The sequence below is a fragment of the Pleuronectes platessa genome, chromosome 8 (assembly GCF_947347685.1).
Source record: "Pleuronectes platessa chromosome 8, fPlePla1.1, whole genome shotgun sequence".
NCBI classification, from domain to species: Eukaryota; Metazoa; Chordata; class Actinopteri; order Pleuronectiformes; family Pleuronectidae; genus Pleuronectes; species Pleuronectes platessa.
The window spans coordinates 17056517-17084043 of record NC_070633.1 but is presented as its reverse complement, the minus strand read 5'-3'; the positions used below and the strand labels follow the sequence as shown (position 1 = coordinate 17084043).

The following is a 27527-nucleotide window of genomic DNA, read 5'->3' as shown; positions in this document are numbered from 1 at the left end:
TGCTGTGTCTCCCACATGGCTTCTGGCAAACTCCAAACGGGATTTTTTATGGATCCCTTTCAACAATGTCTTTCTTCTTGCCACTCTTCCATAAAGGCCAGATTTGTGGAGTAGACGACTAATAGTTGTCCTGTGGACAGATTCTCCCCCCTCAGCTGTGGATCTCTGCAACTCCTCCAGAGTAACCATGGGCCTCCTGGTTGCTTCTCTGATTCATTTTCTCCTTGTCCGACTCTTCAGTTTGGGTGGACGGCCTCCTCTTGGTAGGTTTGCGGTTGTGCCATATTCTTTCCATTTTCTTATGATGGATTTTATGGTGCTCAGAGAGATGTTCAAAGCTCTGGATATTTTTTTATAACCTAACCCTGCTTCATATTTCTCCACAACTTTATCCCTGACCTGTTTGGTGAGCTCCTTGGTCTTCATGATGCTGTTTGTTCAGTAATGATCTCCAACAAACTCTGAGTCCGTCACAGAACAGGTGTATTTATACTGAGATTAAATTGCAGACAGGTGGACCCTATTTACTAATTATGTGACTTGCAAATGTGACTTGTGAATGCAATTGGTCGCACCAGATCTTTGTTAGGGGTTTCACAGTAAAGGGGGTGAATACATATGCACTCAACACTTTTCAGATTTTTATTTGTAAATAATTGTGAAATCAATGTAATATTTCCCCCCACTTCCAAATGATGCACTATTTTGTGTTGGTCCATTACATAAACTCACGATGAAATAAATTTTAATCTGTGGTTATACCATGACAAAATGTAGAAAAGTCCAAAGGGGGTGAATACTTATGCAAGGCACTGTAACAGGGGAAACAGTGAGGCTCCGTCTAAAGCCGACAAAATCTGTGTATTAATGAATTAACATGTTTGTTTAATCTGAGGAATTAAAGTGAAAGTGCAACAAGTCATTGCTCAGGAAAGAAATGATCAGGATGGTGAATTATTATTATATTTATTTCTGAACTTAGATCAGATCATACTTATTCAGTTTGAGAGATGCATGTTTAGACAAGCATTTTTCTTCTGCTTGAACCTTTTCAGTCACTAATGGCCCAACTGTCAATGTCAGAAAAAGGCCAGACAATCCGTTTGAATTTAATTAAACTGCAACAAATTTCACACGCTCATAGATATCAGTTCCCTGAACTCATCAAGATCAATGAAGTATTTGCGGGGAATATTTTTTTTTCTCAATGTTAGAGAACTTGGAAAAAATAAATCCTGGATCTGAATCGGCCCCCAAATAAATTGGGTTCTTCTCTAACACAGCATTTTTTTTGCACCCCATTGCACAGCATTCATAAAAGCAAGACACCGCAGGGAGTTGAACCCTGTCCTGACAAAGTCAGGAGTGCCACCACCGGGGTCTTTTGCTTTTTAGTTTTTGCTGTAATAAGGGCAAAAGCAAACCTGGAGGAACAAAACCAAGACTTTGTTCCTCCAGTAAAAGAAAACCACTCAGCACCTGGCTGCTATATTATTCTATCACCACATTGGGATTTATCACAGTCAGGAGGCCTTGTGGCCAAAGAGAAATGCTAGTAAAGCATTGTTGTTACTAATTATTTGAGGTTAACATAAAGCCAGTTCCTAGATGTAATTTTTCAACTACAAAATTGCAGAAGTTCATTTTGAAAAGTTAAACCATCACCTTACTACCTGCTCCAGGTTAGAGGTATTCACTCGTTCTTGAGCCAGTCTCACACTATTATTTCTGTGAAGAGAAGTGCAGGGATACAATGTGTTAGGAGTTCCTTGTGATCTTGGGTATTGGAAAGCGCACAGGACACAGCACACTGAAAAATGCAAAGGAAAAAGCGTCTCCCCACAATACCCTTTTCCCGAATACAAGCAGTACAACACTACAGGACAATCACTGGAATTACAGTAATCCAAATTACAACTGCCTTCAGAGGGACAACTGTTTGAATAAATACAATTCAAAGTGGAAACCTTTTTCCAGAAGAAGCTTTTAAATACCACAGACCTGAACGCGAAGGATTCCTCCTTTATGAACTGTAGGTGTAGACTTGGATGTAGGTTTTGGAACGGCGGCCCATATAACTTAATCTGCAAGAGTCAAGAATAAACAGTCCCCTACCAACCTAACAAAGCAACTTGAAGCCTGGTACCAAGACTTTGTTCCAAGACAGCAACCACAGTACATACCAAGACTTCGTTCCCCCAAGAGAAGAAAATCACTCAGCACCTGGCTGATATATTGTTATGTCACCACATGGGGATTTCTCTCGGTCAAGAGGCTGAAACTAGAAGAAAGAGACAACTGGTTTCCCAATCCCCAGCATTCCCCACAACGACACTGAATTGGCGAATGACTAATTCAAAGATATCTTCTTATCCATATTAGCAAAGCCACGATACCAGCATCCCTGATAATATTGTTTTCCCGTTTGCAATTCGGCAGGATTCAGGCGTTCTGGTATGGCTTTCTTTCCAAGCTTAACGCTGTAATGGAAAAAAGATGAGACAATGTAAATCTCCCCACCCCCTCCCACATGAACCCCACACTGAAATTCCAATGAGACAAATGATCAGTGCAATTTTTTGTTTACCGCCAATGGCGTAGCACCTTTTACCACAGCTATCGGCCCTCCGCGATGCACAATTCATCAAAGAAATAAAGACCCTATAGAGGCTAGCTGTACCAAGACATCCCATGACTCCCTGCAGAGGGTTAAGTCGCCTGGCTCAGTCGCAAGTTAAGCTGAACAAGAAATCTGAAAAGAGAGAAAAGTGTTGCCCGTCCCCCCTCAAGAAAAACCCTCGACTGAACACTACTGCAGTGTTTGACAACAACTACATGAACATTATGTTGTGCATTACAAATAAAATGTTCTGCAGAGCTGATGTGCATGCAACATGTTGAGTTACACATTTAAGCCATGGCGTGTTAAAGAAAAATCAAGGGAACCGAAATACCTTAACTTACCACCCATGAGACTGAAGTGATGCAGTGATAGCGAGACAAGCTTGCAGCTCTTGATATTAATGTGACTGGATTCTCAGTGTTCCAACACAGGTTAGGCCATCCCAGATGACATGCAAAGACAATTTGGGAAGTGAAACCTGAGAAACCGAAGGGAAAAGAAAAAAGGCACACACACAAACAGTGTGCGAAGGCCAGCAAGGATTCAGATTAAAGCTCAGCTACTGAGGAAGGCTGTTGCGCGATTTCAAGAACTTAATATGAGCAACCTACAGTTGCGCATGGGCTAGCAGCTGAGGGCTAATCATTTCAATCCATTCAGCAAAAAGCAACCTGAATGCCATTGTTCAAACTGCATGTTGGTTGAGATGATTCCTGTGTTGTCTCAGGTAGACCGCATTCTCCCTTCGGACTTATCTCCAAGATCAAACCAGAGGTAGACAAGAAAAAAAAACTATAACCCCCAAGGTAATCGTAGAACTGACCATTGTTATCCTTGCCCATAAGCTTTACTGCAGATAATGTCACTTATCAGAAATGTGAATAAATTGAGTGACCTTACGTGATGCTTGATGCACAAGGGAACTTGTATAAACAATGAGTTAGGAGTTCCCTGGTGATCTTGGGTATTGGAAAGCGCACAGGACACAGCACACTGAAAAATGCAAAGAAAAAAACGTCTCCCCACAAAACCCTTCCCCAAATACAAGCAGTACAACACTACAGGACAATCACTGGAATTACAGTAACCCTAATTACAACTGCCTTCAGAGGGACAACTGATGACTGAATATAATTCAAAGTGGAAACCTTTTTCCAGAAGAAGCTTTTAAATACCACAGATCTGAACGTGAAGGATTCCTCCTTTATGAACCGTAGGTGTAGACTTGAATGTAGATTTTGGAACGGCGGCCCATATAACTTAATCTGCAAGAGTCAAGAATACACAGTCCCCTACCAACCCAACACAGCAACTTGAAGCCTGGATAGAATTACAATGATTCTAGTAAAGAGACTAGTTACCGCACTCCCTGGGAAAACAGAACGTCTTGCTCCATCTGGAGACTAGTTCTGAAGCTGCTATCCTGCTATAGTGTCCATCTTGTTGGGTGCACCTGGAAGTTTCCTATTCAAGAGCTTTTGTGCCGGTAACATGGAGCTGTGAATTCTAGGGAGAGACTGATTAAGGCCCCCCCCCCCACCCCCCTATAACAGGCCATAGTGTAACATAAATGTACACACAGAAATTGATTGTCTTAACTGCATCTTTGGTTTTTCAAGGACAAAGTTGCTTCCTTTGTTGGCAAAACGAAATTAATTTGTCTCCTATCATTGCTGGATTTAGATTCACACTTTTAAGGGATTTCTCATAATTTACTTTTCTCTCTTTTATGCAGTTTTAAAAAAAAGACGACTGAATTTACACGCAGTTACACTAATTGTCTTGGTATCTCTAGCTTATTTGTTATCTGAATTAATTTTTGACTTTGAGATGAGTCTGCATTAATTTACACGCAGTTACACTAATTGTCTTGGTATCTATACCTTATTTGTTATCTGAATTAATTTTTGACTTTGAGATGAGTCTGCATTAAATTAGACTTTTTTTTTGTGAGTTGACTCCATTAATATGTGTATATTAAATTTTGATCTGAATTTAGATAAAAATCTTAATACCACAGAATAAACAATGAAAAAATATCTATTTGTGTTTTCTTATCTTTCATTTAGTTTTATGGTAAACATTAAGCCCCAATTATTTCTTTATATGATCGTTTGACAACCAGAATCGGGATTACTGTTGTGTTCTTTTCTAATATATGCCACTGCCAGGTTTTAGAAATCTGAACAATTTAAGCATCCATTTATTAATTATTCATGTTTTATATTATTGAAAAAATATAAATTTAGCAAAAATTTAACAAATTTTAAATGCATACGAGTTAGCTGTAAGATTAACTTTCATCAGCAGTCACTTTGCCAGAAGATTTAAGGCATTCTGCAGATGAATTTTTTCTTATCTTTCATTAAGTTTTATGGTAAAACATCAAGCCTGAATTATTCCTTTGTATGATCGTTTGACAACCAGATCCCGGGATTACTGTTGTGATCTTTTCTAATATATGCCACTGCCAGTTTTTAGAAATCGGAATAATGTTAGCATCCATTATTATTGTTCTATTTTTATATTATTTTAAAAAAGGTATATTTAGCGACATTCACACAAATTTTAAATGCATACGAGTTAGCTGTCAGTAAAGCTAAATGACTGAGAGTGTTACAGAGATACCTCTACCCAATATACGAACCACTGCCTTGCTTTAACGTGTGAAGCTGGAAGACTTGTGCGCCCTGTCGCACCCTCTCATCACTGGCTGGCTTGTTCTAGATCTGCTGCTACAGTGATGCTCCCTCTGTGCTGATCCTCTGATCTGTGCCTCTGATGTACACATCGCTAAAGGAAAATCCTTTGATTGAAAAATGACTGTATTCTATACAGCATAGGTAATTATGAGCCATGTACAGGATCAAATTTAATCTAGATTAAATCCTTAATGTTGTAACATGCAAAGTTACCAAAAACCATGTCATTCTAATAATGAGGCAGTTGAATAAAAATGCCCTTTAAAAAACTTGAGGATTCTGAGATTGGGATTAAGGGCCTCTGGCTCTAGCTCCATAGCTGTGAAACAAATGGGCTCAAAACACCAATTACTGATTGTGTCCAATTTGATTAGAGGTAATAAATTTCATAAAATGTTTGGACTAAATAAACTAATGCTGCTACTGTACTAGTAAATTGCCCAACAAAAGGACTATTGCCAAAATTTTTCCATAGAACTAATGATCCAAACTCGTTGGGGACAAATGTCTGAAGGCCCCTCAATCCAACATAACAATGTTATTATGATGACCCCCAAGTTATCACTGATGCACAAATGTTTTTTTGGTGGCACTTTGATTCAATCACTGGAATTACAGTAATCCTAATTACAACTGCCTTCAGAGGGACAACTGATGACTGAATATAATTCAAAGTGGAAACCTTTTTCCAGAAGAAGCTTTTAAATACCATAGATCTGAACGTGAAGGATTCCTCCTTTATGAACCGTAGGTGTAGACTTGAATGTAGGTTTTGGAACGGCGGCCCATATAACTTAATCTGCAAGAGTCAAGAATACACAGTCCCCTACCAACCCAACACAGCAACTTGAAGCCTGTACAGAATTACAATGATTCTAGTAAAGAGACTAGTTACCGCACTCCCTGGGAAAACAGAACGTCTTGCTCCATCTGGAGACTAGTTCTGAAGCTGCTATCCTGCTATAGTGTCCATCTTGTTGGGTGCACCTGGAAGTTTCCTATTCAAGGCCTTTTGTGCCGGTAACATGGAGCTGTGAATTCTAGGGAGAGACTGATTAAGGTCCCCCCCCCACCCCCCTATAACAGGCCATAGTGTAACATAAATGTACACACAGAAATTGATTGTCTTAACTGCATCTTTGGTTTTTCAAGGACAAAGTTGCTTCCTTTGTTGGCAAAACGAAATTAATTTGTCTCCTATCATTGCTGGATTTAGATTCACACTTTTAAGGGATTTCTCATAATTTACTTTTCTCTCTTTTATGCAGTTTTAAAAAAAAGACGACTGAATTGACACGCAGTTACACTAATTGTCTTGGTATCTCTAGCTTATTTGTTATCTGAATTAATTTTTGACTTTGAGATGAGTCTGCATTAATTTAGACTTTTTTTTAGTGAGTTGACTCCAGTAATATGTGTATATTAAATTTTGATCTGAATTTAGATAAAAATCTTAATACCACAGAATCAACAATGAAAAAATATCTATTTGTGTTTTCTTATCTTTCATTTAGTTTTATGGTAAACATTAAGCCCCAATTATTTCTTTGTATGATCGTTTGACAACCAGAATCGGGATTACTGTTGTGTTCTTTTCTAATATATGCCACTGCCAGGTTTTAGAAATCTGAACAATTTAAGCATCCATTTATTAATTATTCATGTTTTATATTATTGAAAAAATATAAATTTAGCAAAAATCGAACAAATTTTAAATGCATACGAGTTAGCTGTAAGATTAATTTTCATCAGCAGTCACTTTGCCAGAAGATTTAAGGCATTCTGCAGATGATTTTTTTCTTATCTTTCATTAAGTTTTATGGTAAAACATCAAGCCCGAATTATTCCTTTATATGATCGTTTGACAACCAGATTCCGGGATTACTGTTGTGATCTTTTCTAATATATGCCACTGCCAGTTTTTAGAAATCGGAACAATGTTAGCATCCATTATTATTGTTCTAATTTTATATTATTTAAAAAAAGGTATATTTAGCGACATTCATACAAATTTTAAATGCATACGAGTTAACTGTCAGTAAAGCTAAATGACTGAGAGTGTTACAGAGATACCTCTACCCAATATACGAACCACTGCCTTGCTTTAACGTGTGAAGCTGGAACACTTGTGCACCCTGTCGCACCCTGTCATCACTGGCTGGCTTGTTCTAGATCTGATGCTACAGTGATGCTCCCTCTTTGCTGATCCTCTGATCTGTGCCTCTGATGTACACATGGCTAAAGGGAAATCCTTTGATTGAAAAACGACTGTATTCTATACAGCATAGGTAATTATGAGCCATGTACAGGATCAAATTTAATCTATATTAAATCCTTAATGTTGCAACATGCAAAGTTACCAAAAACCATGTCATTCTAATAATGAGACATGACAAAACCTGAATTATTGTCTTGCAGTATCAGTTTACATACATTTCTTTAAGTTTTATATGAGGACACATTAATATTTGTATCAAATTTGATGAGGGGTTAGGATTAGAAGAATGAAATTTCCCGCAGGTGTTTATCATACAAAAACCAGAGACTCCATCCCCCTCAAAGCATCAGTGGTTTAGATAATGGATGGATGATGAAGTGTCTCCCATCATGATGGTTGTCTAGCTCACCCCAGTTGTCATCTTCTGACTCTGGTCAAAAATTGAGTTGGATCAGTTGCTACATTAATGTCAGCGTGAATTAAAATAAACTCTTCTCCATATTTTCTAACCTCCTCGACCCCACCCCCAGTCCCCCTCCTCCTTCCTCCCTTCTACCAAGCCACTTTGTCAACTACTTTACAAAAAAGATAGATGACATACGCTCTTCATTTTCGGATCCTCCTTCTATAACCATCAACTTCGCTTTCCTGTATTTAATTAACTGTAGGCCGTACGACTATCACTGAAGGCACAACCACATGAGGTCAAGGTTCCATAGTAACTAATTGCAAGACATATCGTGCCGGACTCACCGAAAGGTGTGCAAGTTTCAAGTTAGCTCTGATCTTCAGTTATGATTCACAGCTTTTGGGTTTGACTCTTTAATGTGATGTATCGCTCTAGAACACCAGTGCACCAGGACTAAAATGTTTGTATCTAAGGCATTGAGTTCAAAACGGATAGTTTGACCCCAATTGGATTGTAGAATTAAACATTCTGCAGTGAGATGTGCTACAAGTGTTTTTTTTAATTCAAAGCAATTGGATATGTCAGATATTCGTCTTCCACTAGTTTTTTTGCACTCTTGTAACATTTTAAAAAGGCCCATATTAAACTCCTTTCTGGGATATAATTGGGAGGTATTGGTACCCCTAGGATGAGTTATAAAAAAGATCTGCGCCATGTGTATTTCCATGTCCTCTCTGGATAGAGGAGGCCATGAAACCATGGCGTCAAGTAGAGTTGTCATTTGACTCGTTTGAAGACTTGTTGCCCCCCCCACCTCACCTGCAGTTGAAACTTTTCCTCACTATAGAACCCCAGCCCATAAAGTTGACAGGAATTGTTCAAGTGGTTTTTTGATGACACCAACCAGACTGGTCTTTTACTGCAATGTTAGCTTCACAATACTTGTCAGTGTTTGCCACCATTTCATTTAAAATGTAGTGTAAACAAATAAAAACACATGTTGACAGAAGGGGGTTAGGTTTAAAGACCATGTGGGATAGCGGTTTAATAGTTTGGAAACTTGCAGAGTTTCACATGTACATTAAGGGCAGAGGAGGCTGCATGTTATACCAATCTTTTCCCGATGATTGATTTGTCACCACCATTCAATTACGCTGCCACATGGAACAAGTCCTTTACAGGTCAATAAAAATGCATGAAACGCAAGTATTTGAAAAAGTCTTATTGAATTTTGAAACATCCTTCTGAGGGATCCACCTCTTAGACATGCTGAAAGACAAGGTCAACATTAGCACATGTACACAAAATAGACAAGATTTTGTGCTAGATTGTGTCAATTTACCTTGACTGCGCTAGATTGGCTCCCATAACCACCTGCCTGGCGAATTGGTTGCTTGGCTGGTCTACCTGAATAAAAGGGTTGCTTTGGAACCTCAGGAGTTTTAGCCATGGGAGAGTTGATTGGCTGTGGTGGAGCAGGGAAGTCTCTCACATAGTGAACCTCTTCGTAGTTGTCGGATCCTTGGTCTGAACTGCCGCTGAAGTAACTGACTGTGCCTGTTGGATATTGGCCAGTCAGGAACCTGTAGTCGTAGTAAGGATAAGCAATCCAGCGTCCATCTGGGAGAGGTGGGCTGGTGTAGCCTTCAAGATTTTCATCCAGAGGCGTGTGATCATACTCTGGTCCATAATAAGGTGGCGGCAGGGGGCCTTCTTCCACAGTCTCGTAGTCATAATCGCCAGCATCAATGGACCTTTCGAATTGGGACAGCTCCCCTGCCTGGTACAGCGGTGGAGAGGTTTCCTCATAGTCGACGATCGGAGGTGCAAAGAGCCACTTGCTCTCTGTGGAAAAATAAAATGAGCAAGATCAAATGAGGTGCATCAGATTAAAAATCTGAATTCACAAAAGTAACCAAGCCCTTCATTCAAAATCCTGCCAAAGGACTAAAATCCACCTGATATGGTGAAGTTATTGAGCCTCAACCCAGTATTAGCTTATGCACAAGGTGCGTGCAGAGATAAATTCAGATGCTCCAATGAATCTGGACAAAATCATTTGTACTTGACAATTGCAACTTCAATCACTAAACACTGAACACCTGTCAGGGCACTTTTCTACAGGATTCTATTTAACGATGGTTAACAAAAAACACAAGATACTGGCAACAAGAGTTATGTTGTAGATACAAAAACATATTTTCTAAAGCATTAGATATTCTACCTTCTGAGCCAGATTGAAATCCAGCTCCTGACTTTGCTGGGCCTGCAGGATCCTCCTTCGCTCTCTGGCTCTGGCCCTCAGGCATGACTCCAGGTGAATACTGGCTGGAAGGCATTCCCTGACTAGCGCCTGATCTTGGATACACAGAACTGGACGCACCGGGATTAAAGCCTGAACACAAGAGACGTTATTCAGACGTGAATTTAACGGAAGCATGCAAATGTTTTAACCAGACTGAGAGATTACCTCTCTGGACAGGACCACAGCACATGTCCACAACCAGCAGAGCCCAGAGGGAAGCCCTGAAATTATTTAAAATCAAACATAAGAACACAAGTTTCCAAACAGACAAATTGCCTGTGACACAAGCACAGCAGCTTACCCAAAGAAGAACCGTGCAGTCGTCATGCTGAAGGATCACACTGAACATGCAGACGGAGGTGCGGGTTAATAAATGCTGCCGATCAATCCCAGCTTAACAATGGACAGCTGCTGGTGATTGACAGGTCAGACCTCTGCACATTGACTGAACGAGGATCAGGTGCAACAAGGTTGGTGGCCTCTCTTCATTACCTCAGTGTTTATGTTGCATGAAAAAATAAATCAAGTTTCGTTTATGTCTGATTATTATAACTGTCAGTGTGTAGAAACTTTTGTTTCAGTTAAAATTAGGAACCGAGGAAAATACCTTGATCAAATTATGCTTCCACAGGAAATCCTCTCCTGAAATTAGCCATCCATTCACAGATGTCTTAGATCATGTTCCCATCAGCTGATCTTATTTACATGTCAATTCATTCATATTTTAGCCATTTACATTTTTTGGAGTACCTTTTTTAAACCTACTTTAATATTTTTTTATTATTTTTCTTCTAATGCACTTTATTTTATTGATTTTACTCACTTAAATACATCTCTGCCTTTTCAGGATTTTATGAAAAATAATATTATTTTTTGTGCATGAAAAGTGCTACATAAATAAAGTAATATTGATTGATAGTTTCGTTGCATTGTGACAAAAAACCTTTTCAATACTCAAAATGACTATTGTAAAAATATTATTCCCGATTTCCAATCGGAAAACATTATTTTTTTTAATAAGTAATGCTCAATGATTGGAGATTCAAAAGTAATTGGACACATTCAGTCAAGAAAATCATCTTATTTAATTTCTGTATAGGAAATTCACTGTAGTCAAAGACAGTGTAGGCTTCTCTTGTCCATGGTGACGCTCTCCCTGGCCTTTGCCTTTACTCTGCAAGAAGTGTGATGCAGCTCATTGAGACTGAGAGGAATATATTCCAGTTCTTAAACCTGAAAAGATCTTTGGTTGTTTTGTTTGTTTGTCTAGGAAAATCATATAGATGCTGAATGAATAAATGTTTTTATACATCAATCTGAGCTTTAAAAAACTCATGTTGCTTCCATCAGCAGTGAAAATCATCAGTAAATGTCAACGTGCCGGCTCCAGCGGCAGCTATCCAGGCTTGAACCATAACAGAACCAGCTCCATGTTTAAACGAGTAGTGTTGGTCGTAAGCTGCATCTTTCATCTTCGTTTCCAACTTCAGTATCTCTGAACATATTTTAATTTGCTTTTCCCAATCTGCAATGTAACCTTTAACTAAAGCTTTAGTAAAAAGGGCATAATTCATTAGATGTCTAAAGTGGCATTAAATAGAAGTCGTCAAGTACAGATACCTCAATACGGGTCTTCTCATGCAAAATTCATGAGCAAATTAATTTTATGATTTCAAACGCTGCTGTAGTATTTCATTGTCTATCTTGTTTAAAAAAAAACTTTTCAAGTTAATGTAGTTTTTATAAAATGGTCACACGATGGCGCCATCATACAAAAACTTAGTGACGGTCCTCTAATCAAACACAGAAGTCAATGTCTTTGTTTCCAGGGTCTCTCCCTTCACTTCTTCTCTGTCACTGGTGAGACAGGTTATTGTGATGAAGAGACACAGACTGTGATATGCTCCATTCTCCACTATATGATGATACATATTTACCATTTAATGCCTCCATTGCTTTTTATTCATGAGTGGATCAAGAGCAGTTGTATATTTCTGCATGTGGATTTCTTTCAAAGAGAACAAGTATGAAAAAAGATAAATAGGACAAATGAGAAAAGAGAGAGAAAGAAGAAGTGTGAAAAGAGTTACAAAAAAGCAAGCGAGACAAAGAAAGAGAACAAGAGAGAAAAGAGAAAAGTGTGCATATTAGTTTGACCAGTTACACATTTTGATGTCATATATTGATCATCAGCAATTTTGGCAATGCAAACCTTCTAAGAACAACAACTGTCCATGAACAAGTGACAAAGGAGAAGAGGTGAAGTGAGTGGGGGGGCACTTGGACCTGGAGGAGTCAGGACGATGCTGACAGCAGCAGCAGCAGCAGCAGAACAGAGGCTGGCTTCCATGTGTTTTTATCTGATGGCAAAACAGAAGTGTCTGGACCCACGCTCACCCTGTAAGCAGCGGCCGCAGCATGTGGGTCCTCCCCGCTGGCCTCCTGCATCTCCTGCATCTATGTGGATGGTGTGGACAATGGGGAAGCAGTAGGAGGACATAGCTCCACGTAAGTAAAGCTATACTTCCTCCCACTGCAAGACACCAGACAGCTGCAGAGGGACAAGAGATCACAGGCGTTTTTCTCTTTTCCTTGTTATCCAGACTCTGAGTTATCCCACGACTCGTTTCATGTGTGTGCAGTGTGTAGTGTGTAGTGTGAAGTGTGTAGTAAACAGAAAACAGAGCATGACCTGTGCAGAGACTTCATCATAACACCATCGGTTAACTATGTCATGACTCTGTCTGTGTGTTGATTTTGCCTGGTCAAACACAAACAGCTTTAACCATGTTTGCTTTGCTGATCTCACCATTGTGCAACATTGCTATGCTCTGGTATGTAAGTAGACAAGAGCTGACTTGTTTGTAGTTTTACTGTTTGTATGTTTGAGAGAGAGAGAGAGAGAGAGAGAGAGAGAGAGAGAGAGAGAGAGAGAGAGAGAGAGAGAGAGAGAGAGAGAGAGAGAGAGAGAGAGATTTTTTCCACACATCAACATAACAACATCATAACCAACACATGCATGGTAGGTATTTGAATATTTAGTCCACACCAGTTGCACATCACGCGATTATGCATGTTTAAGAACTTTACAGCTTTTGGAGAAAACTGACAGTTTCAGTTTGCTTTTGTGAATAGCGATGGGAGCAGTTTAAATGAGGAGGAGAGGGGACCATCAGGGACAATGATGCTTGCCGTGTTAGTGACTCTGTCCATGTAGATACAGCTTGGCATGTGAGTCAATAGTTCGTAGCATTAGTTTACTGGCTGCTGTGGGAGACAAGTTTAAAACCACAACTTTCATTCAGAGGCAAAAGTCTGTCTGTCAATCCTAATGGGAATATATTTTGATGATTATCGACTGAATGAAAGTTTTTATCTTGATATCATTTTTTGCCATACAGTCCAACCACAGCAGTAGGTCACAGCTATAATTGTGGCCTGTTCAATTTGTCCTTATTGTCTGCGTTTTCCTGTCTGTTTGTCAGCAGGATCACACAAAAAAATTTCAACCGTCTTGCACAATTTTGTGGAGGGGGGTCCGACCAAAGAAAGACCCCATTAAATATTGGTGTGGCTCCGATTCAGGGGGTTGATCGTGGAAAAAGGATAATTTATCTTGTTAAGAGTTGAATATGAATGTCAGGGCTTGTGGACACCAGAGGAGAAGTGTGGAGGCATGTTATGTTTTCTTTTTTAAGTCTGTAGATAAGTCCCTAATATCCTCATTTGTATTGTATTTGGATGCTACACAGTTTAGCCCTGAAACTCCAGCAGTGTTTTGTGGACTCAAACACTTCCCCACCCTTCCATCAGTCTGGTGACTAGATAATGAGTGAATTATCATTTTGGGGTGGACTATTCCTGTCCATTGCTCACAACTGTGTCAAACTTTGTTAGAAGGTCCTCAAGAAATTGATGATGATGTCTTATGGAAACTGTGAGTTTTTGTCGAACAGCGTCATAGTGGCGTGGCGTCAAATTTCAACATATCGCCGTGACACTAGAAATTGCTGTAACTTCAGTGTACTTTGTTCAATCTCCCTCAAACTGCATGTGTGTTATAACACCAAAATACTCACCTATGATCAGAATTCTGGCCTGAACAGCTCAATCTGTCAATTTTAACTCAGGGACATAGCGCCACCTAATGATTTGCCATGAAACAGGATGTTTTTTTTAACTTTACTGCACATTGCCCAATCGGCCTCAAATTGCTCAGGCTTCATCAGAGCCCTGGCCTGAACAGATTAGTCTGTGTGTAGTGAAGGCGCCACTTACTGGCAACAGGAAGGAAGCCTTGTTTTACAAATTTAATCCGATTTACATTAAATCTGTGGACCGTAATAGTTTGTTTTTGTTTGATTCGCTCTAGAGTTTACGAGTCAACGCTGGGTTTTAACTTCATTGTTGCAGGAGAAGCAGCGCCGCGTTTATCCAGGAACATAAATATGAATTCAGCAGGTTTTTAGAAAGTGAGTGATTACAAAAACATCCGAGGAGCAGTAACGTTTTGACTTGCGGAGGAATGCTCCTCAGTGCAGTGGCGCTGCTAAGGGGGGGGGGGGGGGGGGGGGGGGGCAGGTGGGGCCACCTTGATACAGTAAAGACTATAATGCAAAATCAGCTTGGAGAGCACTGACCACTGTCATAGACTTACTGTTGAAGTCAGATTTTTGAATTGTAAAGAAACGCTCATGCATGAAATAACAGGAAATTAATACGGGTCATAAAAAATAAATAAGGATTTGTGATGATCAAAATCTAGTTAATTGGGGAATACCTGAAATACTGGAATGAAATCATTCACTGCTAAGATATAGAAAATATAAACTGTGTCACTTTTGACCCATGTTGTGTATCAAAGGGTTAACTCCACCCAGGCTTTATATAAAAGTCTTCGACTGTTGCAAAGGTAAACAATTTATTACGATCTGGAGAGAAACAAGTGTTTTTCACCTGAACAGTGCCAACGAGTAAGCTTCGTTTTACAACTTTAATTAGATCTACAAAAAAAATGTCACCATGTGGTCTGCACTTGATGGCGTGGATTGTTATTGCACAATACTCATTAAAAAAAAACTCATTCATAAAAACATATCGCAAAAGGGCTTGTCAGATGATCTCGTCATGTGGCATTTCATCCTCATCTTGTACATTTTTAGAAAGAAGAAGTCGAGGGTAAGGTGGAGAAACATGAGTCCCGTGCACATCTTATTATTATCAAGTTGCTGATTTCAGCACTTTCCCCTTTCGCACGACAGCAGCGTGTGTGTTCTGCTTATGCAAACAAAGAAACCCACACGCACACACTTGACCTGTAATAACATGAAACTCCTCCTAGCCCCGCCACTACACATGGCTAACCCATACCCAGAACTAGAGCTGCACGATTAATCATATTAAAATCTCGATCTTGATTCACACCACAATGATTCTGCTTCCTTTTAATTGAGGACATGGGCTGTATCAATACACACACACTCCTGCTTTCTACCAAAGAATCCAAAGGAGAAATGGATTTTAAAAATATTAATCTAGAAGTGATTACAATTCTAAACAAAAAGAGATTCTTATTTTTTTCCAGAGTCATGAACCCTAATCACAACCTAAACGAGAGCATGGATCTCTAAACAGGTAGAGCGATAAACTACATGTATTCTCATAGACCCACAAAAGCCCCAGAAATCCTCACTGTTTGACATCAGGCGGGGGATTAAATGATCAACTTGTGTGGGACGTGCATCACGAAAGCACAGTTCACCAGGTCATGATTCTTTGTTTAAAGGGCTTTCTGTGTCAAAATGTAGCTGTGAGGCCTAAGTCCATGCTCCAGAGCTAGAGTATATGAATGAGAGCAGATGAACATGAGGCAGACTGCAAGAGGAAGGGGAGGAATGGTTGGTTAATAGAGGATCAGCAGTTCATTTGCCTCAGGGCCCTCGGGCAGGCCACTCCTCGGTACTATAGGTGCTGAGCAGCACATATCTAAACGTCCCACTCTTCCACGTCTATGATGCACGTATCCATGTTGCTTGTTGTTAAAGGGTAAGTTAATTCAAATGAAAGAAAAATTTAACCCAGTTCCACACCGAGGCTTTAATAGTTTCTATAGGTACAGAACAGGAAGTTGTATCAGTTTGTGGCTTCACTGAAAAGCTGTACAGATGAATTCATGTTATGTTCTATGATCATGGGATTTGTTGACGTTAGTGAAGGAGGAAGTTTCTCAGATTCAGGACCTTTCGCTTCTTACTCACATGTGTAAATTTGCGGTGGCGGTGTCGTGTGTTTTTATATTGGTTTCAGGAAGTGCACTCTCTTCTTTGGAAGTCACATGGCGTGAGGGTTTGAAGAGAGCTGTGTCTTATGATGCGGTGATGATGGTGGTTAAATTTACATTTGAGATCCCATGAGCAGAGTCGGACTCTCTGCAGTGATTTGCATCTCGGCCCTCAGCGACCAGCAACATCTGGATCCCACTGACACAAGAAGCCAACATCAGATTAAACAGAGCTGGGCCTGGACATGAAGATTATGTGATGGCAGTGGCTCTGATTGCTCATCTGCCATGGCAACAGTTGCATAGCAACACCCTTCTAATGAGAGGGGTAATGGAAGCAGCCAAACAGGAAAGACCCGAATCTAAATAGGCTTCAGGCCGTTCTGATGCAGTGACGTAACTCTAATATAAGAATTATACGATAGTTTGATTCCAAGTGTCCTTTGGTAAGACACTGGACCCACAGCTGGCTCCTGGCAGCTATGAATGATATGCATCACTGACTAAATAAAAGTGGCCCAGTTTATATCCCAGTGCTGAAAAACAGGTAAACTGGACTTGGTGGAGTTTCTTGAAAACGTTTCACCTCTCATCCAGGAGGCTTCTTCAGTTCTAATTGTGTTAGAGGTGTTCAACTGGTTGGGTCAGTGGGAGTCGTTGAGGTTACCTGAGAGGCTGGACCCACCTGCTGCTGGTTTCGTTGAGTCGTTGACTCACCAGCCCTGTCAGTCATGTGTCCTAGTTAGATGGCTTTACTCTTCTTTCAAACTATCTGTCATCCCTGGCCTATTGAACATTTGCCATAAACAGACCAAGAGACAATGACACTTGCTCGATCTATAAATATATAATTTTGTCCTTTTTACATCTCTACAGTGGGTCGAACTGCTCAAAGTTTATCTAAAGCAGGAATATTAAGGATCTAAACCTTGTAGACAAACTACAAACCAGAGTTAAACAAATAATTTAAGACCGAACTAAGATTAATTTTCCTCTCATCCAGCTGGGCACACCTGCTGAAGTGGATGCTTTAAAGGCAGGACAGTACTTTGTGTTGCCCTTCACCTATGAACAGGAGCTATACGTTTAAAAATATGATTTAATTCTGCAGAAAGCTTATAGGGACCTCTAGGGAGGCCTGTGGCATCATGGGAAGTCATGAGGTACTTGCAGCATCCCTGTCTTTCTGCCTGCTGGCGAGTGATAACGTCGCTTTGTGAACGCCGGGAAATGTGGGAGGGATAATTTTTTGCAGGCCCTGGAGAAAAGGGGTTTTCTAGAGAAGGAGAAGGGGGGGGGGGTACATTGTGAAGGGAGGGAACTGGCTAGGGAGAGGAGGGAGAAGAGCCAGACTATATATATTCGGAAAGTGGAGTAAGAGCATTTGGTGTGTTTTGTGAGAGCACATCTTTTTTCTACTCTTCCCATTCATATCTTTTCCTGAATACCAGTGAGTTGCGGAGAATATTAACAACTGTGCAATTTTTGGTTTGCTGGATATTTGCTCTTTGTGGCTTCACAAAATGATGTATTTGTTATAGATTAGCACTTGCATATCGTAACAGCTCCTGTTTTTTCAGATGTGTGTTTTATGTCCGACCAGTTTCTGAGTAAATACAACTTTTTTCGCTGCTGCTTATATGTAAATTCCTATGACTCATTTTTTTTTCTCTTTGGGGAGCGCTGACCCTGCAGGATGTTTGTGTCCAGATGTTTTCAGTTTTTGCTGCAGTCTCACTTGTGCAACGTTTTCTGTGCTTTTTGACACATCACGTAAGTCAATGTTTTTACCATGAAAATGAATATAATGCTTTAAAGGTGAATCCTTTCTAAATTCTTTTCACATTGACTTAAATTTCTCTCTTTTTTTGCCAGGTGCCGTGTCTGTGTGTGGATCTGTGTCTTTGTGCAGTTAATTTCAATGCAGGTGAAAATATAAATTGTCTGTATTATCCCCCTGCATTTCTGTGTTTGTGAGTGAGTGAGTGTGTGTGGGACCATGCCGGGTTTTGAGATTGGCTTGTCGATGCGTCGCGGCCTCACCTTTGCCACGGGCCTGGTGGAGTGTCTGTGTTTCGCCGGAGCTGTGTTCGGATGGGCTTCGCTTGTTTTCGTCTTGAAGACAGAGGGATACTTCAGCGATCTGTGCGTCAACACCACAGGAGTCAATGGAACACAGGTCTTAGGTCAGTTTGATTTCCAGACATTCACAGCTCTGAATTCTGTGCATTTATAAACATTTTGATTTTTGTAAAATGCAAAAGGTTTAACATTGATGTCTAAAATTAATTGCGACTTTAAAAATGTTGGAAGAATGATGATTTTTTTTAAGGAGAAATCTCAGACATGTGTCTTTGTGTGCGTGTGTGTGTGTGTGTGTGTGTGTGTGTGTGTGTGTGTGTGTGTGTGTGTGTGTGTGTGTGTGTGTGTGTGTGTGTGTGTGTGTGTGTGTGTGTGTGTGTGTGTGTGTGTGTGTGTGTGTGTGTTTGTGTGTGTGTCTGCAGATTGCAGTGGACAGGATGAGCGGTTCTCGCTTGTCTTCACCATCGCTTCCTTCATGAACAATTTCCTGACATTGACTAGCGGTTTCCTCTTTGACCGTTTTGGCACGACAGTGGCCCGGCTCTTTGGAATGTGAGTGCAACACCTTCACACACTACATGAGTGATTGCTCAATGGAGACAAACAATTACCTTTGTATTCTCTCAACTCAGAGTTAGTCTGTACAGGACAGGCAGGTTGATAGACATTGACTTGGAAAGAGGAACAACATGAGCATTTCATTAATGGGATTATTATTGTCGTGGCAATTTCTACAATCCCACTTTAACAGCGAGGAAACAAGACTCAAATCTCTTACAGTATTGTAATACTTTAATGCTCAGAGCATGGTGCATATAACAAAGGTTAGTTTGTAATATGCACACCAATGGGAAGCAGTTCTTTGTCTTTATACATTTGGCTCTTCCCTCCAACTCTGGTTGGGTTGTTACAAAGTCAAAGGTTGGGATCTTCTGATGAAATCAAAACAACAATGCCTTAGTTAAAGCAATCCGGCCAAGATTCATTCAGTAGTACAGGATACAGCTTGATCAAGGTTACATTGTATGATCAATCAAAGGGGAAATAAACATGATCATATTCCCTTACATTTAAACATACTGTAGATGCAGCGAGAAAAAGTGTTTCAATGCTTGGTTCATCTGCATGTGCACTAACAAGATGTCTGATCTTTTAATGCGACAAGAATCTACATCAGATAATAACACATCCTGCCCACAACTTGAACTGAAGTAAGTTTAGATTCTTAGAGCAGAAGAAACTATACACAATCTGACAAAACCTTCTCAGTAAGCAATAACAAAACACCAGAGTACTCGTTCATAGATTGCTTTTTACTTTGTAGTTCAAGCCTTCATTTCAAACAGCTGCAGCACCGCGTGTTTTACATTTTTTTCTCTGAAGGCGCTCCACTACTGCCATATATTCCACTTATGAAGCCACATTCTGAATCATTGGATCTAGATTCTTATTGAGATCTGCACCAAACGCCCACACTCATAAATATGAGTGCCTTCAACATGCCGGATACTTTTCAAACCTTGAAGTGACAGTGGCACGCTTTTACACACCTAATACTGCAACATGACACTTATGCATTCAAGATATTAAAACCAAATCATTAGAAAGAAAAGCACAACGAACTCTTTATTTGCTTCACTTGTGTCGGTAACACCTTGAACTCTCCAGTTTCTTAACCAGAATGTCCGTAACGATCATGATGCTGCAGCCTCCACCATCAACATCACGTTTCAACCCAAACCAAACCAGTTTTCACTGACGATAGATGAGCCACTGCTCTCTCCCAGCAGGACTCCACTCAGTCTGCCGCTGGTGGATAAACTAACCCTTCTGTGCAGAAGTGTTGTGCTCTAGTTTCAGTCTGTCTGTGGTGTTTCCCTCTGAGAAACTCACAAATCTGTTTACTTACTGTTGGGAGTCATGGAGAGAGCCGTGGATATAGCGTTATATGTCTTTATATTGTGTTTGTGTGTGTGTGTGTGTTTGCGTTTGTGTGCTTGTAATTTTTACTTTGTAAGGACTATTTTGAGTAAAGACTAAAGAATTCAAGGACACTTTCGCTGCTCCTCACATTTTCTAAAGACTGTTGTATCGGCTAAGATTGTGAAGGGAATTGACATGGAAACATGGAGACGTGAAAACAGAGACATCAGAATACCTTGAGGGATGTTCTCAGCAGACACACGCATGAATACGAAGCAAACATTTAAAAAGCCCGAAGACTAAAAGTTGAGTGTTTTATAAGAAAAGTAAAAACAACACAACAGTGGTGTGCAATGAAACTCTAAAGAACAGGAGAATGACTAAGAAACAGAAAATGTCACAGGACCATTAATCACTTAAAGATGGAGGAGTGTTCAAAATATGTTTTTTCGTGCAGATGTTTCTGTCCGTGGGAACGAGACGTCCTTCTTTGGCTCGGAGTTAATCTGTTTTTTAAGATAACACCGTTTACTACCGTGCTTATTGCCCCAGATATATCTAAACCCCAATAACAAACAGGCACTGAGGACATCCATATGTTTCCACTAAAAGAGGGTGGAGGAAGTTAAGGAATGCAAATAGTTGAGGAGAAGGCGATGAGCCGAGGGTGGATCTTGGCTCACGACAGCCTGAGAGAAGGAAATTAAAAGAACAGAAAAACTTGGTGTGAACATGTTTTTGTTGTATTGAGTGTCACAATTTTATTTTTATCGCTGACAGTGTTGATTTATTTTTATCTTTAACAAAAATTTTGATTTGCATATCAAATTCTCCATATTGAGATGCAAATTATCCATAGTATGAAGCATCCAAAATGGCAACAACATAAAAACACTGGAATTTCTTTTTCCTGCACTAGATGTCTTTACTCCATGGGAACTATGATGGTGGCCTTCTCCTCTTCAGGTGAAAAATAATTATTGGTCTGCGTCAGGCCCTTATTGTGTCAACAAACATTCAAATATTAAAACTGAAGTGTTACAGCTATAACAGATAAGGATCCTCATTTTTCCCCTTTTGTCCTTGTTTCCATCAGCTATGTCCAACCTGCTCTTCCCAGCTCTCACCCTCCTGGCAGTCGGTGGCATCATGTTTCTGATCACCAACATACAGGTACTTCACACACACATTCACACGTTCATAAATGGAAAATTCTTTTTGATAAATGAAAGTTGACATTAGCTATATATATATATATATATATATATTAGATTGGTAAATGTGTCTTTTTTTGTGTCATTTCTTGATGCCCTCCATGTTTACTTTGGTGTTATCATGTAAAGGTTCTGTAAAAAAAGACACTTGATCAAGCACCACCAACTCAATCTCATCCCTTTAAAAACAAAACTGGAGCCAACAAGCTTTGACCTCATGATCTTTGAGATCCTCATGTTTTCTGGATTAAAGTGTCTCGAGGAACAAAAAGACCAGAGGCTCTGTCCCCAGTGAAATTTGTATGAGTATTATAAATAGTGCAGTAATATATGAGTGCAGGGTTTTTCTCAGACCAAACTCTGGGCTTATTGATTCCTGGTGACGCAGCGACTCAGAGATCACATCGTCAAACTCAATCAGGAAAAATAATGTCAAATGACATAAAATGACAAAAGATGGATGCAAAGAGAAAGCCTTAATCACACATAGAGAGAGACGCAACATTCATCTTTCGTGATTGATGTGAATTTCCCTCCTGCAGGTTGGAAACTTGTTCGGCTCACATCGTTCCACCATCATCACGATCTATAACGGGGCCTTTGACTCGTCCTCAGCCCTGTTTTTTATCATTAAGGTGAGAAACATACACACGCTGCTCTTCTGGATAAAATCTAAATTTCGCATTCTAAAGATGATCTCTACCTGTTCTTGTTTTCTCCTGCAGTTGTTACATGAGGTCGGAGTCTCTCTCCGATCCGCCTTCCTCTTCCTGACGGCCTGCAGCACCATTCATGTGTTCAGGACTTTCTTCTTGATGCCCAGAAGATTCATTCCCTACCCGCTGCCTGATCACTACACCTACGGGTATGAGTCTGCAGCACCCCCTCACATGTGTGTCATGTGCTCATGTGTCATGTGTAAACATGTCTCATTATTTTCTGTTTCTATCTAAACAAAAGAAAGAAGGAAAATCACTGGCAACAATAACAAGGCAAAATCTGGGTGGAATAGAATTTCCTGTTTGAATTAGAAACTAATTAAAATACTGAATGTTCTGGTTAATGATAAATACCTCCCTCATCCCTCCTCTCTGTGGAAATATCCATCATATCCTGTAGAGTGATTGTTGTGGGTTAGGGCTTAAACCCTCACATATTTGGATAAAAAAAAAATTCCCACAGTCCCCTCAGTCTCTGACGCCACTGTGACCTTTGACCTCTGTCAGGATAACCTGTGGTAAATCAACCGCCCTGAGCTCCAAAGTGGCAGAGAATGGGGACACACAGTCGGAGAAAGAGAAATTGCATAAGCCGCTCGACAAGGACGCCCCCGCGAAACAAGGTTTGTGTGTGTGACTGCAGGTCACTGTGGCTCTGATCTAAACATCCAGATGTGAAAGAATAACTGTCTGGCCCGTGTGACGTCCCCCTCCTCTGTCACAGAGAAGAGTTTCCGGGAGTGTCTGCTGTCCAGGTTCTTTGTGCTCCACCTGCTCTGGTTGTCGGTGATGCAGCTCAGACATTACCTGTTTATCGGAACCCTCAACCCCATGCTGGAGGGGCTGACAGATGGAGAGCCCTCGCTGGGTAAACGCACACACTGCACACACCACCTCCACCAGTTGGTCTGCGCTTTAACACAACTACACTGGATCCGCTCCTTTGTCAATGTCCCAGCCTTTCACCATCATCCATATCCCTCCATTACCTACACCATTGATTCTTTGTTGCAAGCACCAGCTGACATTGGGTGAAAGGTCACGATATGAAGACATCTTATTTGTTTAGCAGTTGTTTTTTCTTGTGCCAAAATATTTCTTTAAACTGTTCATGCAAATATATTGTTTTGATTCTTGTTGGCAATTTTATAGAGTAATTACTTGTATTTAAAATCCCTTTGAGACAGGCTTAGTTTAGGTTTAGATTACAATTAAACACTGGTGAGCTTAACAGCAGGAAATCACCATTATTTCCTCTCTGTCATCCTCTTCAAACTAATTGCCTGTGTTTCTCTGCAGTGAGCAAGTACATCAATGCCTTCGCCATCACCCAGCTGTGTGGAGTGCTCTGCGCCCCCTGGAACGGCCTCATCCTGGACAGACACAAGGGCAAACCTCGTGCTCTGGGTAACAATGACGAGTCCAGACACCCGAGCACATGACACACCCACACCAGAGTCTACATAATGTGTGTGCTCTTGACTTACCGAGATAACATGCTCTGTACATTGTGCTTGTTTACAGGCGAGAGTGAACAGGAGGCCGACCTGCGGGCCACCGTGCTCTCTCTCTTCCTGACAGCACTGCAGTGCGTGTTCTTCTCAGTTTGTGCCACCATCCCGTACCTGCCCCTGCAGTACCTCACCTTCATCCTGCAGGTGCTCAACCGCTCCTTCCTCTTCGGTGGAAACGCGGCCTTCATCAGTGTGGCGTGAGTATCAATGAACACTGTCACACACACACACACAAGTGGTTCTTTTGTGGTCCCACTTATGCAGTGTGATCCCAAGGCAGGAAGAACACAAAGACACATAGAAAGAGAGTTATTTTTACAAACATACATTTGCGCGGATAATCAGGCAGTCATAGAGCAGGACTGTTACACATGACCGCACAACAGAGAGCGGTTTGTGGTTCCTTAATAACAATCCCCTGATTACAAGGAGTTTTGTGAGATGTATGTTGGTTGTTGTACAACACTTTGTTACTTGAATTGAAAAGTGCTATACAATAATATTATTATATATGATATATTATATTTGTAAAGCACTTTCATAATATATATATTATTATTATTACGTATTAATGTATTTGTCAACAGCTGAGTCCTCCTGTAAAGCCTCTCTAACTGTATGATGGCATATTAACAGAAAATAAATCATAATAGAGTTGGGATTATACATATTAATATCACCTGCACACATGAAAACAACCCCAAACTAAAAATACAATGAAATACACAAAGATCCACAAATGTGTCGAACACTAAAAGGTGTTTTAAGTCCAAATTTCCTCTGCATTATACAATCATAGGATTTCGTTTCCAAACCTTATTGATGTTTGTACAATGCACAAAAGGTATCACAAGTACAGGAGTTTTTTTAATCATATAGACGTAGTCAACAGAACAGACCTCAAGAGTTTAGTTACCATAGCATAAAAATGAAATGGTCTCAGTTTAAAAGTCCTAATCAGGAGGAATTACTGACTTAAACTGATTTATAAACTGATTCTAAATGAGAAATAAGGGTGTGAAGTAAATTATTTTAAAGGAATGATTTGATGCTTATAAGTTTGAGTTCCTCTTATTCTGTGTGTTGTTATGATCAATTTCTCTATGCTCCGTCATCACTTTGTGTTTGTAGCTTCCCGTCACGTCACTTTGGGAAGCTCTACGGTCTGGTCATGGCTCTGTCTGCAGTGTTTACCATACTGCAGTATCCCTGCGTTTCTCTGGTGAAGGGACCTCTGGGTGGAGACCCTTTATATGTGAGTACACGACAGAGCTGATGAAAAACTGTAAATCAAGGCCTTCAGCTTCACCCTCTCTGAAACGACTCCTCATGTTTGCCTCTCCTCCAGCTGAACGTCGCCCTGACGCTGCTCAGCCTGCTGGCCTTCATCCATCCCCTCTCCGTCTACCTGCACTGTCGAGGTCTGGCCTTGCGGCGAGCCGGGAGCCAAGCCGAGCCTGCTTCCTCTCAATGACTGTGAATTGAGACTAAACTTAAATTGTATTTGTTATCTCCAGTGACACTGTTACCTCCTCAGTATGTTTTTATGACTGTGTTGCCACATGTGGGACATAAAGTCCTGCATTCATGAATGCTCTACAGATTGTAGCAAAATGTGGTCATAGTGTGCTCACCAAACTCTAAAAGCTTGTTCACAGCCGTATCGACTGTGGTTCCCAGCCTGCTCTGACTGGACATCTGTATAAGTTACAAATAGTTCACCCAGATGTGGTGCTTAAGGTTTTTCTTGGTCTGTTTTGTGTCTTATGTAATAGTAGCCACCTAGGCTATCACACCCTGGTTATGGTGGCTATAAAGTGCCAAACGACGACATCGGTTTTTGTAAAAAGATGAAAGAGACACATTGAGGAGATGAAATCACAAACACCAGACATGAAAATGTGAAGCCCCTCTGCTCAGGGCAAAGGTCGCTATCTTTTAATCTATTTACATGTGGCATTCAAATGTGTTTTGAGGTGATCGGATCACAAGCTTGATCACACGGGTGCAGATTTAATTGTACCCATGATGCAACGAGAATGGATTGCGATCCAATTGGCCAAACTATACCTCCCGAGGTGTTCAGGGAGGCACTGTGACCACGTGGTGATTACAGGGCAGCACAGCTATGCCCTCTGCTGGACTCTCAGTGGAGCTGTTTTACACACAAATGTGTTCTGTCATTCTCAGGTGTTTGGTGTTTGTGTAACACAGTAGCAGAGTTTCTAACGTCAACTCCTACCTGCCAACTAATGTTGACATGTAAAGACTTATGTGTTTCCGTTTTATGTTTTCTTTATTTTTATTCAAAATGGTGGAAGAACTTTGCTGAAATGTAACTATAAATATGCAAATATGAGGATTGTGCTTAATGCCTTTCGATATGAACTGAAGGGAAAGTAGTAAAGGGCATTATTCTATTTTGAACTTTACTTTTTTCTAAATAAATGTTTCAGCTCTTCACCGCTGAGAGGAATTATGTTCCTGCAGGTGGTATAACAATGCAATTTAAATCTATTAAACTGAAACGAATGTACATGAAACATCTCTGGTAACTCTGTGTTTTACACTAGATGATATTCAAAGGCTTTTTACCAGTTTTTGTTAAAAGGTTTTAAATCTTTTTTTAACTGACAAGTTAAGTTAATGCTGCATCGGCTGCATAAGTTAAAATTACTAAAATGTGAAATCAAGTATGATATATTTACTTTACAAACTCAGGGTCCGGATAAAATACATTATTATTTCATACAATAAAAAACAAACAAAAGAACAAATAAGGACAGGCTTTATAAATGAATGTCAAACAGGGAGATGCCATTGCCTCCACAGCTGGGATTGGTAGCGTGTGTAGTGCTGAGCCTATTATTAAATAAAACCAAGATGATTTTATTTCATTCATCTCAGTCATTGAGCCGGCAAATAAATTCATTTATTTAGGAGTATATATCCTGCAACCAAAAACATCTCACTCACTACAAACTATTTAGCTCACTTGAGTAATATTCTCAGAGCATCATTAAGAGCAACTTCATTTTTGACCACAAGTGGGCGGTATAGTGCTATGCATGCTCTGAACAGAGACGCCTGTACACAGACTAAACATGCACAAAATAAATGTACAAACATCCTGCCTAAATAAGCATCTGTCATTTGATGAGTAATAAATTGTCCTAGATATTTCACCTTATTACTGATATTGACATTACTATTAAGATCCATGTTTTTAAACCTGCATTTACTATCCATCTCCATACAGGCCTACATTGATTAAAACATGCTCAGATTGTCACAAAAAAAAACAAGATACCTTATTACCAAGTAATATAGACATAAATTATAACTTTTTTCTTTTATCATAAAAAAATGACAAATTAAATATCCACACCACATGTTTTGACACATCTCAATCAGTCCACTTGTTGTCAGGGGGAAAGGGGGGCCGTCTGAAAACAGTTATTTCCTCAGTGGTTTTCCCTCTGTCGTCAGGGTTTTCTCAAATTGTGCTTGGAATCTACTTTATTCTCCTGCGTCATGA

General features: G+C 40.2%; 2 protein-coding genes across 7 annotated transcripts; one reads left to right on the top strand and one right to left on the bottom strand.

Annotated features, from left to right (window-relative positions):
• Positions 1 to 9173: 9173 nt before the first annotated feature.
• LOC128446197 (uncharacterized) lies at positions 9174 to 22636 on the bottom strand. 3 transcript variants are annotated; one of them, XM_053429185.1, is made up of 7 exons: positions 22460 to 22636; positions 12655 to 12808; positions 10559 to 10598; positions 10423 to 10478; positions 10177 to 10347; positions 9295 to 9797; positions 9174 to 9221 (listed from the first exon to the last, which is right to left on the bottom strand). In XM_053429185.1, the coding sequence occupies exons 3-7, from the start codon at positions 10582 to 10584 to the stop codon at positions 9213 to 9215; spliced, it is 765 nt and encodes a 254-aa protein (XP_053285160.1). In that variant the 5' UTR covers positions 10585 to 10598; positions 12655 to 12808; positions 22460 to 22636; the 3' UTR covers positions 9174 to 9212. The 3 variants fall into 3 exon arrangements, with proteins under 3 accessions (XP_053285160.1, XP_053285159.1, XP_053285161.1); XM_053429184.1 differs by lacking the exon at positions 22460 to 22636 and having other exon boundaries at positions 12655 to 13078; XM_053429186.1 differs by lacking the exons at positions 10559 to 10598; positions 22460 to 22636 and having other exon boundaries at positions 12655 to 13078.
• Positions 12577 to 26588, top strand: slc43a3b (solute carrier family 43 member 3b). 4 transcript variants are annotated; one of them, XM_053429179.1, is made up of 13 exons: positions 12577 to 12765; positions 18413 to 18723; positions 19042 to 19171; positions 21462 to 21508; positions 21639 to 21715; positions 22299 to 22391; positions 22482 to 22621; positions 22983 to 23098; positions 23200 to 23343; positions 23775 to 23882; positions 24000 to 24186; positions 25121 to 25244; positions 25338 to 26588. In XM_053429179.1, the coding sequence occupies exons 2-13, from the start codon at positions 18537 to 18539 to the stop codon at positions 25461 to 25463; spliced, it is 1479 nt and encodes a 492-aa protein (XP_053285154.1). In that variant the 5' UTR covers positions 12577 to 12765; positions 18413 to 18536; the 3' UTR covers positions 25464 to 26588. The 4 variants fall into 4 exon arrangements, with proteins under 4 accessions (XP_053285154.1, XP_053285157.1, XP_053285155.1 ...); XM_053429182.1 differs by lacking the exon at positions 12577 to 12765 and adding an exon at positions 12804 to 13279; XM_053429180.1 differs by lacking the exon at positions 12577 to 12765 and adding an exon at positions 15907 to 16302.
• The last annotated feature ends 939 nt before the right edge of the window (positions 26589 to 27527 follow it).